We start from the raw sequence: 13,112 nt of genomic DNA on the forward strand, positions 1-13,112 counted from the left end.
CTCACCCCTCAGGATCCCCCTAGAAGCGGCCAGGGGCTCGCTCGGTGCGCCGCGCTCGCGCACCCCCGCCGCAGCTCAGAGTCGAGGCTGGGTCCCCAGGGTCGTCTCCCCCAGCCTCTTCTGAAGCCGGGTCCGCACCCCCGCAGGCTCACGGCCCATCGCTGCGACCGCCGCGTAGCTCTGCAGCTTCCCAGCACCTCCTACCCAGAGGCTTTGTGCTCATTGGCCAGTCGCATGCTCACTCGCATTTATTGGCTAGCTCAATGCTCCACCCTCATTGGCTTGATTTGTCGAGGGGGGGGGGGGAGGTTGGTACTTTTTGCTCCGCCCCATGGGAGGTGCACCAGTCTCTAAATTGCTCTCCTGAAGTTGGCGCTCCCTAACCTTTGCTTAGGTATTGTGCCTCACCTCTTTGGAACTCTCAAGTTTCCCCATTTGAAATGAAGCCAGGTAGCGAAGGGATGCCGGCAGTTCCACCGAAAATCTTAGGTAGTTCCAAGGCGCTTTCTTTTCACGGCAGAGTAAGAAAAATCAGTACCTCTTACTTCCATGACTCCCAAATGGAGAGTACCGCAGGCAGGTCAAATCTTCTGCCATATGGTTGCTTATTGTTTCTTTTTACTTTGTAGTCCATGTTTTTTTAAAAAAAAAAATACTGTTTTTTTTTAATACAATTACTTAGTATGCTAAGTAATTGAAAATGTCTGCTCAGATTCCTCTGTCAAAACAACAACCCCTGTGCCTCCTTAGGAGGATGAGTTTGCCAAAAGTGCCTCCCAACAGAGTTTAAACAGCTGGGGATCAAAACCAAGGTCTTGTGTGTGAAAGATGTAGACAAGAGCTATTCAGTTCTTGATAAAACAAACAAACAAAACAACACTAAAAAACGAGCTCACTGTGTAGCTTCTGACTGGCCTGAAATTGGCTATAGACCAAGCTGGCCTGAAACTCATAGCGCCCCACCTGCCTTTGCCTGCTGAGTCTGGGATTAAGGCCTCTGCCACCACGTGCAGCCTATCCCCAGCTCTTAATAGCTCTTTAATCTAAGGTCACACTTAGCTTCATAGGCACTGGACAAGGCAATGCATTATGCATTCTTTTTCCCAGACGAGAAAACCAAGTCCCAGAGTAACGGATCTTTAAAGCTGCTGAGCTGGGGATATTTTTCCCTGGGGTCAGAACCCGCTCGTGTTCTTTCATGACTTTTATTGTCTCTCCAGCTCGATTACAGAGGAGACCTGGCACTGGTCTCCATTTCTCTAATTCTCGAAAGCAATGCAAACCATCACTTATTCACTCTATCAATATTTACTAAAAACCTACTATGTGCCAAATCTTGTCCTGGGCCCTGGAGAGAACATTAGCCCCTGACTCAGTTCTCTTCTTGGGACAGTTAATGGGCTACCATAGGAATTAAGTAGCTATGAGTCATAGAAATAAACAAAGGAGTCGGTGCTGAGCCCCAAAGTCTTGCTTCCCACTGAGGTTCCCATTTCCAATCTAAGAGGGAAATTCAGGTATGTGTAAGTTCATGTAGGAAGCTTGGAGTTTCCTTTCTTTCTTAAGGTATTTTTTGGGGGGGGGAATGGTATGGATTTTGGATGAAGACCAGAGGAAACCTCTGGAAGTGAATTGTATTTAGCTTTGGCTCATTGTTGTTTGCATTTCCCCAAAATGTTGTAAGACTGATGCGCAAAAGGAAAAAGGGTTTTATGGAGAAACAAGGATGTTACTGATTTGTTTCGTTGACAGAGCAAATAAGAATACTGGAGCTTGAATCCTGCCCCTGCCACATGTCAAGTGCCTGACTTCTCCCTGATTCAGTTTCCTGGATAGTAAAATGAGGTTGGTTGTAAGAATTAAATAGTAAGTCACCTAGGATAGTGACATATGATATGCACCACCCAATGTCTTTATTTTTATTTAATTCTTACTATACTAATATTGAAGATTAAGCCCATATTACACAAGCCACATTCCCAACCCTTTACAAAATTAAAAGAGAATTAGGGCCCTCAAAATGACTTAGATGTTAAAAGATACTTGTCAAGTTTGAAGACCTGAGTTCAGCCGGGCGGTGATGGCTCACGCCTTTAATCCCAGCACTCGGGAGGCAGAGGCAGGCGGATCTCTGTGAGTTCGAGACCAGCCTGGTCTACAAGAGCTAGTTCCAGGACAGGCTCCAAAACCACAGAGAAACCCTGTCTCGAAAAACCAAAAATAAATAAATAAATAAATAAATAAATAAATAAATAAATAAATAAATAAATAAATAGAAGACCTGAGTTCAATTCCCAGAACCCAAATAGTGGAAGGCGAGAACCTACTTTCAAAATTTGTACTCTAATTTTTCACGTGTGTGTGTGTGTGTGCGCGCGCGCGCGCACACACACACACACAATAAAATGTAACTTTTTTTTCCTTTTTATTTAAGAGAACTAAAATTCGCCAAATCTCAAACTTGTTGACCTCTTGACTCAACCTCTCTAGGAACTGGGGTTTCAGTCCACACTCTTTTTTTTTTTTTTCTAATCACGAAGCTAACAAAGTGATCCCCAAAAGCTCTGCCCACAGTTTTCCGTTCCTGCCCACCCCGACAGTGTCCCGCCTCCTTCCCTCTTGCCCCGCCCCTTCTCGACGGCCGCGAGAGTCAGGCCGGCCCTTGTAGTCCGTTCGCAGAGTCCCGTCGCCGGGGGCCTCACTAGAGAACTTTATTTCCCAGAGTTCCACGCGACGGCAGCCGTAAAGCGCGGCGGTCGAACGGCCGGTTCCGGCTGAATGTCAGTGCGGGGCTGTGGGCGGGGGAGGAAGGTGCTTGCCGGTCTCTCCGCCGCCCCCGCTGCTGCCGGCTGGGCTTGAGATGTTGCCCCGGACGCCTGGCCGCTGGGCGGATCGGACATGAAAACCTGAGGCGGGCGGCGGGGCTGGGCTGCGGACATGTTCGGCCGCTCGCGGAGCTGGGTGGGCGGGGGCCACGGCAAGTCCTCCCGCAACATCCACTCCTTGGACCACCTGAAGTGAGTGTGCGGGGCGCGCGGCGGGGAGGCCGCGGGGCCGGGCGCGGACGCGCAGTCGCGGGCTTGGCTCGCTGGGCGCCGAGGTGCGAGGTGGACAGGGTCGCCGCGGGAGGGTACTGTGCTGGTTATCCGCGAGGCTTTGGAGTCAGGGCACCTGGCTTCGAACCCTGACCCTGTCGCTCCTGGCCCAGTGACCTTGGACAAGCCGCGTGACTTTTCGTCTCTAGACCCCTAATCTAAAAAGTAAGGGCATCGACGAGTTTTCGGTTTGTGGACTGGAGTTGTCTTGATGGGGGCAGACGGTGGCCACTGAGCGTCTCGGGGTGACACTTCTTGGACTATCAGTTTAGGGGCCAGAGGCCCCGGAATCGGCCAGTTGTGGGTTCAAATTTAGCAGTATGCATTTAAGCTTCAGTTTCCTTATCTGTAAAACCATTAGAGGGACAGTACCACTTTATGTGGTTATTTTTAGGATTGGTTGGATAGGAGAATGAACATAAACGCGCAGAACATGTACAGTGCTCTAAAAAGAAGTGGTGATTAAAGACACAAGTGTTTTCAGAAGAAAATCTAGAGGAATAGTCAGCAGTAACACTTTGGGAGAGGACAGGTGGCTGACAGAGTCCCTGGGGACGCAGAAAGAGGCTAGCTTTGGAGTTAGACCTGTGTTCAAATCCTGACTCAGCCACTTAATGACTGACCTTGATCATATTTTATCTCTTTCCTTTTCCAAGTTACCATAACCAGCTGGGAACTATGAACGGTACAAGGCTTAGGTTGACGTGGTGAATGCAGAGTGATCACCCAGGACTGATACACAGCAAGTGGCTAATAGTGGTAGCCAAGCCTACCCAGCCCACCCCAGTCCCCTTCTGTCTCGTGGTTTCATTCATCACACCCCTGCTGTCTTCTATGGTTCGCTGGTTTCCTTCTAGCTTTTGTTAAACTGATACTCCCAAGGCATAAGAGGCTGCTTGGTTTCTTTGCAGTTGTATTCCAAGATGTAGCACGTGCCTGGTGCACAGTAAGAACTCAGTGAATACTTAAGGAGTGGAGAAAAAGAAGAAGAAAAGAATAAATTGGGCAAGAGTTGCAGAACGTCAAGGAGGCAGGGGATGCAAATTGAGAGAGTAGTGGAAGATGGAGACCTGTGAGGAGGGAGAGGCTTCAGGGAGAGAACTGGAGGTGGGGTGCTAAAGGTGGGGGGAAGCAGCTTATTTTGAGAGGGGGGGAAGCCCAGGATTTCTAATGCTAAGTAAAGCGAGGGGATAGGAGGGTGGTCAGGTTACAATAGAAAGGAAGACAGGGGTCCCTAGAAAGGATTGGTGAGTTAAAAATTACATGGGGTTTTCTCATTTGATCTCTGGGGTATAGAATGCTTCTATGATGAAGCAAGCAAGCATTTAGTAAATATTTATGGATCCCCCAAGTGTGGAGAATAGGATGGTTTGGGGCTGGAGAGAGAAGCCAAAGATAGGAAGGAGGTGGAGGGCAAGAATGGGGGGATTGGTTGGGATGCAGAAATATTAACTGGGATGGCAGATGGCCCAGAAATGAAGTGTAGTGTGGATGAGTGGCCGAAGACTGAAGGATTTGAGGAATGTGTGGGTGGATATGGTTGTGAAGGGGAGGGTGTATCCTGAGGGGCTGGGCCTGCGACCAACCCAAGCACCTGCTGACTCTCCCTCAGCTCAGGCTGTAGCACAGTCTTGGTGGAATGAGAAGTTAAGATTTTAAGAAATTCGAGAATAAAATTGGTTTTTATATTTCTTTCTGCTGAGGGCACAGAGATGTAAGTGGGTATGAGACAAGGTTTTTCTCTGGCTGTCGTCAAACTCTTGCTCCTAAGTGCTGCGAGTTCTAAACTCCCATTTATTTTTCCTTTGTTCCTTTTTCTTGCCTAAGATTTCCTGTTTTCTTTTAGTTATCACAAGTCTCTAGACTTAGAGAGCTTAGACTGCCTGTCCCAAGGTGAAACAACTGTCAGAGTCAGATCTGACTCTAGTTTCCTTGTTACACTGTCTTTCTGGGGAAAACTTCTCAGTTTGAAGAAACTTTTGATTGGGTTACATGTCATGGTCAATGAGATCTTTGCTGGCCAACCAGTGCGCACCTCGGAATGTAAGGGTCCTCAGATTCCTTCCCAAATTCCTGGCAATTTTTCAGGTTTCTTGTTGAGGTCACTGGAAAAAGAACTTGCCTGCCTTGGTTTATACTGACCTGTTTGATCACTATCACAGCCTCAGGAACCAGGGTATTGATTGGCATGGGGCTTAAAGGTTCCAGGGTGACTTGGAAAAGGGACACAGACAGCCAGTGCCTACCCCAGAGCTTGTGCTGCCCTACATCTGGCTGTGATAGTAAGCACCTTCTGGTACAGAGCAGCTAGTTCCCTGGGAAGTCTGCTGGCTCCCCCTGGAGACCACAGTGGAGTCAGGAGTCCACAATGTGTCAAATGCAGGAACTGCTGCAGGCCTAGGGTCTGTAGAATCCCTTCCTAGGATTTTTCTGCAGGAGGAAACACTAGCTCAGAGTCCCCCAAATGGGAAAGAGCCAGCATATGTCACAGCCACTTTGTGGGCACCATAGTCAGGTTTGCCGCAGATCCAGCTGGAGTTAGAGGCTACAGGAAACAAGGCTGTGAGTAGGAAGAGGCTTTCTGACATGTTGGATGCCAAACACTTAAAGTGTGTCCTGTACTTGGGGGAGGGGGGTTCCCAGGACATAGGACTTTCAGTGCTAAAGCCAGGACAGCTTTCAGTAAACTAGCAGATCACCATCCTAGTTATCAGTGACAGTCCCAGATCCTTTAAAAACCAAACCAAAAAACCCATGGTCTTTCAATAGCCCTCATTGATCTAGAATTCATGCTCCTTCCTGCCTTAGTCTCTAGATAGGGATTCCAGGCATGTGCCACCGTGCCTGGCTTCCAGAGCATTCTTGTCCTGATCTAGCACAGTCTTGGTGGAATGAGAGGTTAACATTTTAAGAAAATTGAGAATAGATTTTTTTAGTTGTTGGTTTTTATATTTCTTTCTGCAGAGGGCACAGAGATGTAAGGGGGAATGAGACAAGGTCTTACTCTGGCTGTCCTCAAACTCTTGCTCCTAAGTGCTGGGATTACAGACATACATCACCATGACATAGATGCCCATGCCCATACAGATATACATGCCCTATCCCTGCTTTAAAAATGCTCTTTAAGCCAGGCAGTGGTGGCACATGTTTTTAATCCTAGCACTCAGTAGACGAATCTCTGTGAGTTCAAGGCCAGCCTTGTCTACAGACTGAGTTGCAGGATGGCCAGGGCTATTGTATAGAGAAACCCTGTCTTGAAGCACACCCCCTCCGAAAAGAAGAAAAAGAAAAAAAAAATACTTTCTGTAACAGCACACCGCATCTTACAAACTGAAAAGAAACTTTCCTGTATCATGGGGTTTTACTTTTGCTAAACAGTGAAAAACTGTACCTAAGTTATTTACCTACCAACTTTGGTCAGTCATTTAGTCGGGGCAGATGGAATAGTCAGGTGGTTGTTCATGACATATCATTGGCAGTTTAGTGCCCAGACTATGACATTAACCGACAAATGCTTATCTCTAAGCAGAACCTCTACTGATGGAGTCTTTTGATTGTTACCAACATGTTATCTTGAAAGGGGGACTGTAGCTAGGCAGTGGTGGCAGTGTATGCCTTTAATCTCAGCACTTGGGAGGCAGAGGCAGGTGGATCTCTGTGAGTTCGAGGCCAGCCTGGTCTACAAGAGCTAGTTCCAGGACAGGCTCCAAAACTACAGAGAAACCCTGTCTCAAAAAAAAAAAAAAAAAGTCTTAATTCTAGTTCACTGTGTGGTATCAAGATTCTTGGTCCAAGTACGGATCTTGCTAAATGGCCGTAAGTGCTAGTGGAGTCAGTTGGTGCCTGGCACTGGGTGGTGTGTTCTAGTGATGGCAGAGAGCAGTTTCTTAGACAAAGCTGTCAGGGATCTGCCTCCTTTTTGCTGCTCTAGCTCTCAGCAGGTTCTGGGCACCTGTTGTGTCTCTCAGCCATCGAAATGGGAACAGAGAGTTCCTTCTCCTTTTTAAAATGTTTTGTCAGTTTCATACATGTATCATGATTCTATTCACTCCCGTTAAGATCTCCTTTTCTCGGTGTTGCCAGAAGCCTAGAATGTCCCTTTCCACCTGGGATCATGCCTCTTTGAGCTAAAGCCAAGGGTGCTTGTTCTCATTGTTCAAGCACTACTCACTTGCCTTGCCTGCTCCCTCCCTCCCTGAGTCCTTGGGTGGGACCAGCTCCACTTTTGCTAGAGCACAGAGAATGAGAGCAAGGATGATGCCCTGGAGAAGCAGCGTCTCTTACCCAAAGACTGGGAGCTGTGCAGCTAGCCAGAATCCCCTTACCTGTTCCTGGGATGCTCAGCTTTGCCTAAGACAGCATGGAGAGCCTGGGGATCTCAGTTACTAGGTCAGCCAGGTGTCCTGTGTGAAGGCCAAATCCTTGTAGGCCTCTGTCCCTCCCCATCGAACATGGGAGCGAAGGCCCTGGGCCGTCCTTGGTGAGTGGCAAGTGCCTCCAAATGCAGACTGGCAGGACCTAAGAAATGAGTAATTATCTCCAGGTAGTAGGGCAGCATGGATGGGTAGGAGGGGAGGGAATGTCTCAGGCTCAGGAAACTGCCTTGAGAGAGCCTCTTGAAAGGTTGGGTGAGAAGCTTGTGCTGACAAAGATCATTGTTCAGTGAGGTCTAGGACCCTAGGCACCAAGGCCAGATCCCACTGAGCCTTAAGAGCCATGCTAGAGAATTGGGACTATGTTGCAAACAGTAGGGGCCCTTTATCATCAAGGAAGGTGAAGAGTTAGAGAGGGTAGAGGAGGTCCACTCTGGAGGGGCAGCATTCAAGGCAGCAGCCATCACCTGGTGGGTTACTGTGGCACTGCTGGAATCCAGGTTCTTACATGGTGGCCCTGCTCTCACTCAGCAGCACACATCTGTGTGCCTTCTTCCGAACCTTTACTCTTCACTTCAGTTCTCCTCTTCTTCCTGCCCTCCTCTAGCTTTAAGTTACCACTGCTTTGATACAATTGCCACAGTGGCTTTAGCCAGTCATGTGCTGTCTGGTCCTTTCTGCGAGTAGATTAGCTACTAGGTCTTGTAGCATCTCCAAGTTCCATCCCCAGAGAGCTGGTCAGGGTTCCACAGACTTGCTATTTTGCCCCAAGAAATTGTCTTAGGAGAGAAGACTCAGTAGTTAAGAGCACTGGCTGTTCTTCTAGAAAATCAGGGTTCATTTTCTAGCACTCACATGGCAGCTTCACAACTGTCTATAACTCCAGCTCCAGGGGTTCTGGCACCCTTATATAGATAAACATGCAGACAAAACACCAACGCACATGAAAAGAAATGGATCATTAAAAAAAAAAAACTTAAAAAGAGAAATCGTCTTAGTTTGTGTCCATCTGCTTGTCTTTCATGAAGGCAGGGGACTGTGGATTGTCCAGCGCAGAGCCAGACACACAGTAAGTGGTCAGCAAATATAGTCACAGGGCAAACCAAAGAGGTGCTCCTGGCCAGCGTTTTTAAATAAAGCCTGTGCAGGAGCTGTGGCTTTTTCTAGGGCAGATGACCCTGCCTACACCCCCACCTTGTATCCTAGGCCTTGTCCCACACTCTGGCCTAGGTTGATGTCCCTGGGGGTGATTTGCCAGAATCACACTGTCAGCACCTTCCCCTAATCCTCCAGTCTGATCCACCTTGTATAGGTTGCGTCTTGGTTCTCCTGTTCGGAATGCTGGACACCGACCAGATGAGTTCAAGGCCCAGACTGAGATTTTGTGATGACTGTCTTGAGGATCTCAGGTGCTGAGTAGGCCAAGTAGACATAGTGTCCCCCACTTTTCTCCCATACCTAAGATGTTATGATCTGGAGGTGAGTGTGATTTGGGGATGAATTTCTAGTTCTGTCATGCTGTGTACCCCTTTTCCCAGTCCACCTTGTAGACAAGTTTCTCGATTTTCCAATAGGAATATCCCAGAGGCATGTAGAGTATAAGACATCAGACTCAGACAGCCCCAGAAGCCTGCAGAAGAGAGCTTGGGCCTCAGGTTTCTTTTTTCTAAAATGGACATAACATTGATCTCCACTGATGCCGGCTCTTGTGAACTGTTGGGGTTTGACTTGTGAGATAAGACTCTTGGGAAAGCAAGGTCTGGGGAGGAAGCAGGTTTGTTTGCACACACAGTTCTTGGTGATGAACCTCTGGTGTGCTGGTTGCATGCTGGCAGAAGGCTATACAGGTTTTCAGTCTAAGCATTGCAAGCTTGCCAGTGTGCTGGGGTCTGATATTGAGATTTCACATCTGCTGGACTTCTCTTGGGGCTTGATGACCTTCCTTATCTAAGCCCTTCCTTACTGTCAGATACTATTTTCATATTTCTTTTTCTTGAATATCTTTATTCTTTGGCAGTTGCATGCATATGTACAATGCATTTTGAGTATATTCACTCCTGAATTCTTCCTTCCATGTCCTCGTTTGTCCCCCAACACATACTCTCCTACTTTTGTGTTCTTTTCTTTTCTTTGTAACCTAGTTTGTAATCTAGTTAGTCTGCTGGAATGTTGACCTATCTTGTGGGTTAATCTTGTGCAGGTGACCATAGCTGTAAAGAGAACATTAGTGCAAAGGCCTGTCCTGGCCAGAAGAGCATTTCATAGCACCCCACCTTCTAGGGTGTTCCCTTAGCATTGGAGGGAGTCCTGGGATTTTTGTTTTGTTTTGTTTTGTTTTTTTTTTCATGTATTTGGTTCTCTCCCTACTGGACCCTCGTAAATCCATGTAAATGCAATGTTTAAAAAATATTGTTTCTATTTACTTCATTACTTGGGTTTTTCTTTTTCTTGTTCCTTTTTGAGTTTTTATTTGATTGTTTGGTTGGGTTTTTTTGACAGGGTCTTGTGTATTCCAGGCTGACATCATACTTACTATGTAGCTGAGGATGGCCCTGAAGTTTTGATATTCCTATATCCCTTAAGTGCTGGGATTGCAGGTGTGTGCCATTGTGGCTTTTTATGTAGTGCTAAGATTGAATCCAAGACTTTGTGCATGGTAGGCAGCCACCCTACCAAATGAGCTACAGACCCAGTCACTGTTTGCATTTTTCTATAATAAACTGGGATCCAATTGCCTGATTTTGATCGTGGCTCCACCCATGTGGTATAGGGGCCCTGGACCTACATCCTCCCTCAGCTCCCCAGAGGACCAACTCCAAAGTTTGAAATAGTAAGCATACTTGTCTTTAGAATGATACGATTCAAATATACACACAGTTCAAGGGGAAAACACCACTGTAGCAGCTGTTATCTTTGTAAGAGATTGATCTTTATTTTCTCTAGTTAAAGCCCAATTTTGTCTTCTGAAACTGATCTAGGTAAGGACTCAACTTGGCACATGAAGTCTTTGCAGCATCCATGCTCATCTAAGGGAGGGAATCCTGATGCTCCTGGAGGAGGCAAGAGACGTTGCTGTGGGCATTCTTTTCATTAGATATTTGTAAAGAGTTGTCAATAGCAAGCATGCTATTATTTTAGATCAAGTGGATAAGAATGTCACAAAAATGAACTTAACATGAACTACAACTATATAAGCAGGAAAAAAAGTTGCAAGGAGTCACTTCTGGACAGCAGAGCAACTGACAGTTTCCACTTCCCTTTTCCTGCTGTCGGAGTTTTCAGTCTCTCTCTGTGCACATTACTCTACAAAACAGGAAGTTACTAAACTTGGTGACTTTAAGGTACTTTAATGACATTCTCTCCCAAAGCTTAGGAATGAGATGCGACATTGAAGTACTAGGTCTTAATCCAGCAGACTTCCAGTGCAGCGGTCAGATTAATAATCACCAAAGATAATAGGTATTTGAACAAGTTTAATAACAAAACCAGACTCAGAAACCAAGGTTCCAGCGGAGTAGCCGGCGGAGACAGGAGAGGAAGGGAAGGGGCGCGCAGCCTCTGCCCGCCCAATATATCAGTAAACATACGCCCGAGGGCAGCCCGCCCCCAAGGGGAGGGCTTATCCCTACATTCCAGAACTACTTACAGCTAAACATATTTTGAGGGTCTCTTCCTAAACATTACCCAAAACCATGTGCTAGGCACTGCAGAGACAAAAAGATGGGCATGGTACAAGTGTACCTATCATAGGGCTTTAGCACTTGAAATCTAATGGGCACATCTGTGTATCAGCAGCAGACTTGTGGCATGTGGACATGCTAAACAATACCATATCCATTTTAGGCCAAGAAGCTTCTAGAGCTCAGTGGCAGTGTGTGACTGATGTGCATGGCATCCTGGGTTTGACTGGGGGCAGTAGGGGAGAAAAGGAGGGGGGGAGAGGGAGGAAGAAGCATCTAAGTGTGTGTAAATCCAATGAAAAGCATAGAGGTGACATCAAATTATTTTAAGGATGTCAGCTCTATATATTTAGCTATAGATATAGGGCAGTGTCATGGGGAGTCCTAGCAGCACTCTTCTGTAAATTGGGACAGTTTTAAAATATTCGTGAAAATGTAGAAGGTTGAGAATAGCCAAAATAATGACAGATTGGATAGCAAGACATTGAAAGGCATACAGTGCCACATAGCAAGACTTACCATGAAGCTACAGTGTTAGCATAGGACTGGCATGGGGCAGACTAACTTTTGTTGCAAGGAGGGCTACTTGTTTGTTCCCTGCTGCCCGGCTAGCTTAGTCCCGAAATAACCACACAGAAATTGTATTAATTAAAGCACTGCTTGTCCCATTAGCTCTAGATTCTTATTGGTTAACTCTTATATTAATTTAACCCATTTCTATTAATCTATATATTGCCACGTGGCTGTGGCTTACCTGGTAAAATTCCCAGAGTCTGTTTCCTGCGGCTCCGTGGCATCTCTCTGCTCTGCCCTCTTTCTCCCAGCATACAGCTTAGCTTTTCCCGCCTAGTTATGTTCTTCTCTGCCATAGGCTCAAAGCAGTTCTTTATTCATTAACCAATAAAAGCAACACACAGACAGAAGGACCTCCCACACCACAAACTGATCAATAGAATTGGAGCAGCCACAGAGATTCACATATATGGTCACCCGACTAATGAACAAGATGACACTGGAGTGTAGTAGACAAGTAAAGACTTCCTAGTAAGCCAACTAGGTTTTGTAGTAGTGTGGATTGATAACCTGGCACTGTTCACCAGAACCACCTCCAGATGTTCTCTAAGTCAAATGCAAAGGATGATTTTGTAACAAGAAAACACCCCAGCCAGGCACACCATTAATCCCAGCACTTGGGTGGCAGAGGCAGGCAGACCTCTGTGAGTTCAAGGACAGCCTGTTCTACAGAGTGTGTTCCAGGACAACTAAGCAGTTATACAGAGAAACCCTGTCTTGAAGAACCAAAACGGAAGGAAGAAAGAAAGGAGATGAGGAAGGGAGGGAGGGAGGGAGGGAGGGAGGGATGAGAGAGGGAGGGAGGGGGAGGAAAAAGGAAGGAAGATAGGAAGGAAGGAAGGAAGGAAGGAAGGAAGGAAGGAAGGAAGGAAGGAAGGAAGGAAGGAAGACAGAACCCTGCATAAACTTAGCCTAAGAAAGGATCTCCTAAGATCTGCATGATAAGTGCTGTCTAGAGGTCAGCATGATGGCTTAGTGGGTTAAGGTGCTTGCTGCCTAGCATTGTGACCTGTGTTTGAACCTTGGGACCCACATGGTGGAAAGAGAGAACCAGCTCCCTAAAGTTGTCCTCTGAGTTCCACACACATGTTACAGCATGCACACAAACACATATTAGTTAAATAAATAAATATATAAACAAATAAAATGATGCTTCAAAGTGCTGTCTAAAGGAAAGATCAGTAAAGTTTATTTCATTAAAATGCAGAGGACTGGTGAGGTGGCTCAGTGGATACAAAGCACTTGCTGTGCAAGCCTGACAACCTGAACTTGATCCCTAAGCCCAGGGTGGAAGGAGAACTGACTCTGATGTGTGTATTGTGATGTATGTATGCCTGCCCCAGACTCATTACAACACACACACACACACAAATTTTAAAGGCTTTTAGAAA

At 46.6% G+C, this 13,112-nt stretch overlaps 1 protein-coding gene across 1 annotated transcript in view; it reads left to right on the forward strand.

Annotated features, from left to right (window-relative positions):
* The first annotated feature begins 2,756 nt into the window (after positions 1–2,756).
* Positions 2,757–13,112, forward strand: part of Clec16a (C-type lectin domain containing 16A) — a 229,553-nt gene continuing 219,197 nt past the window's right edge. Inside the window, exon 1 of the mRNA XM_050136455.1 lies at positions 2,757–3,017. Within this exon, the coding sequence (XP_049992412.1) occupies positions 2,938–3,017 (80 nt within the window). The 5' untranslated portion in view covers positions 2,757–2,937. The remainder of the gene's footprint in view (positions 3,018–13,112) is intronic.

This window comes from Alexandromys fortis, unplaced genomic scaffold (genome assembly GCF_014885135.2).
Source record: "Alexandromys fortis isolate MF-2015 unplaced genomic scaffold, M_Fortis_MF-2015_v1.1 scaffold_29, whole genome shotgun sequence".
NCBI classification, from domain to species: domain Eukaryota; kingdom Metazoa; phylum Chordata; class Mammalia; order Rodentia; family Cricetidae; genus Alexandromys; species Alexandromys fortis.